The sequence below is a fragment of the Poecilia latipinna genome, unplaced genomic scaffold (genome assembly GCF_001443285.1).
Source record: "Poecilia latipinna isolate Pla-1442-1.1 unplaced genomic scaffold, P_latipinna-1.0 Scaffold106, whole genome shotgun sequence".
Classification (NCBI taxonomy): domain Eukaryota; kingdom Metazoa; phylum Chordata; class Actinopteri; order Cyprinodontiformes; family Poeciliidae; genus Poecilia; species Poecilia latipinna.
Genome location: NW_015112722.1, coordinates 93,533 through 100,963, shown reverse-complemented (window position 1 = coordinate 100,963; position 7,431 = coordinate 93,533). Strand labels below are relative to the sequence as shown.

General features: G+C 40.3%; 1 protein-coding gene across 3 annotated transcripts; it reads right to left on the bottom strand.

Annotated features, from left to right (window-relative positions):
• Positions 1–438: 438 nt before the first annotated feature.
• Positions 439–7,318, bottom strand: spice1 (spindle and centriole associated protein 1). Of its 3 annotated transcripts, none has more exons than XM_015027735.1 (17): positions 6,509–7,318; positions 5,943–5,990; positions 5,348–5,488; positions 5,154–5,256; positions 4,922–5,040; positions 4,748–4,830; positions 4,304–4,440; positions 4,102–4,227; positions 3,704–3,978; positions 3,114–3,245; positions 2,870–2,993; positions 2,685–2,789; positions 2,222–2,595; positions 1,400–1,577; positions 1,260–1,323; positions 1,122–1,182; positions 439–1,036 (listed from the first exon to the last, which is right to left on the bottom strand). In XM_015027735.1, the coding sequence occupies exons 1-17, from the start codon at positions 6,602–6,604 to the stop codon at positions 977–979; spliced, it is 2,226 nt and encodes a 741-aa protein (XP_014883221.1). In that variant the 5' UTR covers positions 6,605–7,318; the 3' UTR covers positions 439–976. The 3 variants fall into 3 exon arrangements, with proteins under 3 accessions (XP_014883221.1, XP_014883222.1, XP_014883220.1); XM_015027736.1 differs by having other exon boundaries at positions 2,870–2,990; XM_015027734.1 differs by having other exon boundaries at positions 2,870–3,005; positions 6,509–7,317.
• Between the last annotated feature and the right edge of the window lie 113 nt (positions 7,319–7,431).

Sequence of the window (7,431 nt, the reverse complement as noted above, 5' to 3'; positions counted from 1 at the left end):
GGATTTTGTAATATTTTATACCTTTATTTTGTAAACCAGGTTCATGTCTCATTAAAAACCCAGATCTGAGAGCAAAAAAAAAAAAAAAAAAAAAAAAAAAAAAAAAAAAAAAAAAAAAAAAAGAATGAATGAAAAAAAAAAAGCTTCACTCAGTAAAATTTCTGAAACTGGGTGGACTGAACAAATCACATAAAAACTTTGTGACAAATAATAAGGTCAAGGAAGAGTCACCTAAATATAAACCAAAAAATAAATAAATAACAGTTGTTCTCCAGAAATGATTCATTGTATCGTTTGAAACATGAAATAAAGAACAGAGTGTGGAAACTCAAGCCAGACTTACTTCTCAGTTTTCCATACTTAAAAAGTTGGAAAATGATCTAATCAAATTTCCACAATTTTAAAGACTTTATGGGAAAAGAATACGTTTTTTTTTTGTTTTTTTTTGAGATCTTGAGATCATATGAAATCCTAATACAAGACTGTGGTTGGAAACTAATGACAAACGTTCAGTGGTAACGGATAAAGCACCTTTGCAAGACGTGCTAGATAAACAGCTATTTGATCCTCATGACTTTGATCAGTTAGTTTTAAATAAATCATTTTTGCAAGATAATTGTAAATATTGAACACAAATAAAATGAAAAAGCAGTAAGACCGTAAAAACAAACTGTTGAGTGGAAATATTGTCTAAATGGTTAGTAAGCTAAACTTAACCATACAAAGCAGTCTGGCTTCATGTCACTCATACATGTTTACTTTAGTTTTACTGCTATGTAACAACCAGGCTGCTCAGCTCAATTAACTCTGGTGAAAAAAATGTAAATAAAAAGTTGTGAACTCCTCACAGAAAATAAAACTTTTCATACAGTCAACATATAAACTGCAGGAATAAAAAATGCACTAAAACTATTTGGTTGAAAAATAGAATAAAAACATTCATTTTTGTCAGGTTCACTTAATCTTTTCCCTCGTGTCACCTGGTGTGAGCGACCAGAGAAAACCATCCTTCTCGTTCTTGCCGTTTCTCGTTGTGCTGAGGAAAGAGAAAAAGATTAAGTTGATCTAACAGCGTCGTAGATTGAGAACGTGGATATAACATGACGTTTATCAGTCTGCACCTTTATTTCTCCAGTCTTGCTCTCAAAACTCAAACTGTTGGATGCATCAGAACCAGCATATCTGCAACAAAGATGGCAGTAAATCATGCTGCGTGCGTACAGGGTGTAGATTTCCTCTAAATCGGCTCAGCCACTCACTGTCGATGAGACCCAAACTCCCTTTCAGGCGGCAGCACCGTCTCCTCTGAGCTCTGTCCTCCAGCTGAAAATCAAACTCTTCTTTTAATTCGTTGAAAAAGTAGAGGCGCAGAGCAGCACGCTTCTCTCACTCATCGTACCTGCCGCATTCGGGCTGACGGCTGAGGACGGGATGGGGGAGGCGGATGGGGAGATTCTGAGCGAAGCGCTTTGCTTCTGCTGCTCGATCAGCTCCAGCAGTCGACTCCTGGCTGCCGCGCTCTGCCTGTTGAGCTCCAGGAGGCGCTGTTCCACGCTCGGAGTGCTGGAGGACACTGCCTGAACAGAGATCAACATGGCTCTGGTGTGTTTTCACGTTCAAATTCTTTCCCTTTCATATATTGAAATGCCCAGAGTTCTCTCTCATGTTTCTTCAAATAGGCAATATTTGAAGATAAATACAGGCTTTAGACTCAAAACCTGCACACACTACAGCAGATAAGAAAGAAGGGATGCAAAATCGGATGAACTGATGAATGGACGACTGACTAGTGGATTGAACTATCAAGCCAAAAAAAGTATAAATAAAGAAGGAATGCAAGTATTTTTCTACGCTTTCTTACTATATTGTCATCATGAAGCAAATATTACTTTTCCAGTAAAAAAAGCTAATAGTCCGTCATATATACCAGTACTATACAGAATTAAGGCAATCTTGAGATCAGTTTTTTAAAGCTTATTTATTCTAAACAATGAGGTCTGCAGATTGTTTTTTTTACATTTTCATTAACTTGATGGAATTTGAATTTTAACTAATTTTGTCACAATACCCAACTTTTATTGCTGCTGATTATGTTGTGAAAATTAGCACAGCAGTTTTGATATGAAAGAATATTTAAAATATTATAAATGAGAACGATTACTTTTAAAGGTTTATCTAATTTCCTTTTAGCGACCAATCAGCGATCAATCAAACTTCTCACCTGAGAAGCTGAAGACGTTCCCTCTGGAGACTGAAGGTGCTGGACGGTCATCTTCCTCTCTCCAGCGCCGCTGGCTGGACCCGACTTGCTCCACTCGTTGCGGCCGTCGGCCAATCCCGCGTCCCCCGACCCGAGGCTCTTTGCCTGGCTGAGCTGAGCCTTGATCAGGTCGTTCTGCCTTTTCAGCTCAGTAATCTCAGCCAGCATGGCTGCAGGGGAGGGAAGGAGGGCGGGCTCATTAGAGGGCAGTGACGACGAGGAGACAGACCGACGTCTCGTGAGACCGGAGGTGGAGACGCGAGACTGGACGTTTTCACGGGAACGCTGGGTGTCTGACGGGGAAAGGCGTCGCTGCAGAGGTAACGCATGACCTCCTGGAGAAGAAGGCAAGGAATAAAATTTATCTTTTTTTTTTATTATTATTAAAATGAAGACAGATTAATTAATGCTTCCGGAAACTCACCAGGACTTTGTTGCCAGTTGTCACATTGTTGAGGCGGGGAAAGAAGGACAGCAGGAGAAACTCTAGTTTGTTGTGTCTTCTCATCTCCACCAGCAGACCGACAAACTGCACACCAATAATTCATTATCATCGCCTTACGATCAAAATACAGAAAATCTGCGCAACCAAATTCATCTGATTTATACCACAGGACTGGGACACTCTTCCACCGGAGTCTCTGCTTGGTTTTGTCTGTTCTCCCAGTAATCCCAGTCCACCCATCAAAAGGACCACAGAATCCAGCTTCTGCTCCAGATCTGCTGTCCGCTGCTGAAGCCCCGTCTGGTCAGTTCAACGACAGACAGAAAGAGTGACTAAATACTGAGGACTGACATCTCATCTGAATGCCATGATTGATCACTCCAGACAGGACACCACACTCAGCCTCACCTGCAGGGCGGCGCCCTCTTCTCTCAGGGTCATGGTTTCAGCTGTCAGAGCGTCCATAAGCCCTCGATGCTCCTTCAGCTCCTCCTGCAGTCGCCGCCGTTCCTCTGCTTCTTTCTGAGCTTCAGCTTCTCTCTGACAGAAAGGAGGCAGAGAAGGAAATAATGAAAGATTGAAGACGTGAAATCTGACAATAATTAGTCACCGTTTCCCCAAATCTGCTTTTTATGGAAGTCTGGTAAAAAAATAAAAAATAAAACAAGAAAGAAAACCTGTTCGAAGCTGCAACAGACTTGACACTGGGGCAGAGATTCACCTTGAAGCAGAACTAAACCCTGAAACCACTTTGCATCACTCCATTACAAAATGTTGTTGCCATGACAATATCAGCTTTGAGTTTTTTTTGTACCACTTTCTCTGTTTTCCCATCGTGGCATTATTGCCAACAATTTTTCTGAGCTTTAGTACCTCAATCACTTTGATCTATACCAGGTGTGGGAAAATAAACACCATGACCGATAGAAACTGGCTTTAATGAAAAAAGACAAATAATTCAACATTCAAATTGCTTAATTAGTCTACAATAAAAATACCTTTCTGAGGAGCTGGACCAAGCGTCCAATCGTGGAGACCAAGGCAACAGAGAATCCGGTAAGACCTTGTCTTCCACTGGGTTCCAGACTCCCTGTTGATTCAGGTGCTGTATCAGAACTCATTGTGTCCAAGTCCGCCTTGACTTGGCCCAACATGTCCTGCAGCAGGCCCAGGCTGGACTGGTCTCCACTAAGAGACGCAACTGAGGAGCCGTCCAGCTCCAAGGCCCGACAGGCGCCCTTCCTGGTCCTCTCAGTGTGTTTTCTTATTCTTCCTGAGAAAAATTTGAAATGTGGGACCGTTTTGGAAACACTAGAATTCAATTATTGAATAATTCATTCAAGATAAAATAAATAAATAAATAAATTAAACAAAATTAGCTTCTAGAAGATATTACCTGACTGGCGTGAAGGAAGTTCAGCATTCAGAACCTGAGAAACCAGGACAGAAGCCTCTTCCTCGTTTTGATCTGATGGACGCTGTTTGGTCAGAAAACGCTTAACAGCTGCCGTGGCGTTGAGAGCTGGAAAGGAAAAAGGCTGGATGAGTCTTTCTCTCAAACTTCAGTCAATTAAACAGAACATCTGGATGAAGCTTACCAGTTGGGTCAGGTGCTCTGCCTGATCTGATGGGGGTCACAGGGATGTTTTCTTTACCTCCTGCATGAGACCCGAGACGATGACCTTTCTGTTTCTGTGTCGCTCTCGTCAGAGTTTTTGTTTTCCTTATATTTGTCCTGTAAACACAATAATTGTGCAATGATTGACATTAACATTATCACATTTTAAGCTGTTTTTTTTTTTTTTTTTCACTTGTGAATGGGTAATGCAATAACCACCAGTCTTAAATCACAGGAAAGAACATCAAACTTTTATTTAAAACTATATCAATCATCACATATAAATTCATCTAAACTGCTTAATAGTCATTTAAATGGGAACATTTCAGATTAATTAAACCCAAGTTTAACAATGCAGATGAAGATGTGAACCTCTGACTGCAGTAATTTAATAATAATAGGCTGTTGGTGAATGGATTAATACCTTCTGATGAAACGACTCCCTGAACTGCTTGACAGATCCTCATCTCTGACATCTTCCCTTGAAACTTCTACTTCATTAAGTGCCTGAAAAAAAAAATAACAATTTTGCCTATAAAAATGCCATCATAACCTCTTAGGGAAATCTGAAAGGTAATAAAGTGTCATCATTTCATACCTCTTGATCCATTATGGATTGGCTGAGGAGGGACAGTTGGGTTGGAGGATCAGGTCTCTGGAGAACAGGCAGTTCTGAGTCAGAGTCACAGTTTGGAGCCACAGTCACGCTGGGGTGCCCTGCAGATGTACACATGTAGCAATAACTATACAGCTGAAGGAGACATCTAAAGAGACAAATATTCTAGAAACAAATGAATATAATCTCAGAGAGTTCATGTAGAAACATTCACCAGTCTGCCGTCGTGGAGCGTCTCCAAACAGGTCCTTGACCACAGCCAAGGCTCTGTCAGACTGGGCCAGCGCATCGTGCAGCAGCGGCTGTTCAGAGAAAACCTGCAGCAACACATCACCATTCCCCCAGTGAGCTGTGCTTGAAACTGTGTGGGAAACTAAAAAGGAAACCCAGGTTATTCATTTCACACACGTCTCTGATGATGCTGAGGCTGGTGTGGTCCAGGCCTGGGGAGCCGCCGGCGTGTCTGAGACGACGTTTCAGGGCTTTCTCTCTGAGCTCCCAGTGAGCTGCAGCTTTATTGTGAGACTTGTGGATCTCATGTCGATGACACTTAGGCGGAGAAAAATAAAAAGTCACATCCAGACATGCAAGCCTGATTGAGATCTATCTATACAGGCTCCATGTTGCAGCTGCAGCCAGAGGTGAATCTACTAAATACTGACTTGATGAGGGTGAATATTTATGCACTTACAAATATTTTAAATAAAATAAGTATTTAATTGTCGTTAGTTTCAAAGAAATCGATTTTCACATTGGCATTAAAGGATTTTTTAAACAAAAAAAAAAAGAAAAGAAAAAAAAAGCCAAATTTTGTTGACTGATTTCTACAACCAATAAAAGAGCAACACATCCAAGGTGTGAATGCTTTTTTTATGCACCGTAGCCAAGGAAGAAGTCCTTTATGCAGCTAACCAACATATCTGCAGCCAGATTCTTATGTACATAATTCACACTATGATATTTTCCCCTCATAAAAAAAGTTGTTATAAATAAAAGATCTTACCAGCTCAGCAGAAGTCAGCTTGTGCACAGAGAGATCATTGACAGTGCTCTGAAACGAAAAGGTCAATGATTAGATTTTAAAATAAAGTTGTCCAGCAAAATATGAAAAATAAAAACATGATTGTAGGTCTTGATGATATTAGTGCAACAAAAGTTGTGAGGTTCTACATATCCAGTCATAAAAAGGATCACATTCTGACATCTAAATCTAAGCTCAAGTGTATTTAAAAAAAAGGTCTGGTATAAAAATCCCATTTACCTCAAGTGTAAAGTATCTCCGCAACTCAATGAGAGACTGATAAAGTGACACAAAAATGAACGCAACATGTTTGTTCGAATCACGGTGGCTCTAAGATATTTATTTATGAGCGTCTCCATTTTCGCTTCACTTTAATAAATAATGGGTGTGGAATTTGCCTTCCTAAAACTGTACGCTTGAAATTTTACAATGTTTTCTGTGAATAGACTGCATCGAAATGACTATCCTCTCGTTTTCAGAGAGAGCTCAAAGCAAACAGAAGTTGATATCTTTAATCCCTGATTAATTAAATAATCCGTGCTACTTACCACCCAGTCTTTCTTGGGAGCTGCTGCCTTCTTAGGGCGAATGAGTCGTTTCCCTTTGGGTTGCTGCTGCTGCGGACGCCCCGTTCTCAGAAGCATTGCTCAGACAGGAAATTAGCTGAGAAGCGTTACAAAAAACAACAAACCTAGCGCGACCCTCCACTGCTTCACACCTCTGCTTTGGGCTTTAGGGCAAATTAAACCTAGAAAAAAAAATGTAATTATCGATGTAAAGTAACAATGAGCAGGAAAAGGAGATTTTACGCGGATATAAGCATAACAGAAAAGCTAACGAAAATTTGATACAATTTTTAAACTGTCGCGCGACACTTCCTGTGCTGTTGCCACGGATACCCTTGCTTCCTCCTCTGATCGCAGAACAAACTTAAAGGCTCACTACCGCCACCAACCGGCCTGACTGATGGACTGCATGAATGATTTATTCTTGTACTAAACGTTTTTTACTGACTAAAATGGTCACAAACAAAGCGCTGTATAGTAAGTGAAAATATAGAAATAATCTGTTAGCAACACCACAAAAGAAGAAACGCACATAGGCATCAAAAACAATACCTGAACTCATTCCACACCTCAGAGGAATGAGTGGGTTATAACATTTAAAGTGTGATATATGTTGCAGAATAAACAGCTACATTGTTGACTAGCAGGCACATTTCACTAGTCTTAAAAGAGCTCTTAGATACGGACAAAAGTTTCAAATGTGCACAGCTAACCTCAGTCTAGTCTTCACTGTCCCTATATTATTAAGGATTATGAGGAAAAAGTGTGAATGCAGGCCGTCACCACTAGATGGCAATGTTTCTGCTAATATCATGCTGAGAAAAAGAAAAAGAAAGAGCTGCAGGCAAATGCCAAACTGCCAAAAAAAGGTCTTTGCCTCAAGATCTATATATATATATATATAT

Excerpts from the sequence above, each read along its gene's own strand:
- spice1 (XM_015027734.1), bottom strand. The coding sequence starts at position 6,604 with ATGCTTCTGAGAACGGGGCGTCCGCAGCAGCAGCAACCCAAAGGGAAA. Across the intron at positions 3,979-4,101 it reads ACTTCCTTCACGCCAGTCAG|GAAGAATAAGAAAACACACT; the intron begins GTAATATCTTCT and ends AATTTTTCTCAG. Across the intron at positions 3,006-3,113 it reads AAGAGGGCGCCGCCCTGCAG|ACGGGGCTTCAGCAGCGGAC; the intron begins GTGAGGCTGAGT and ends TGAACTGACCAG.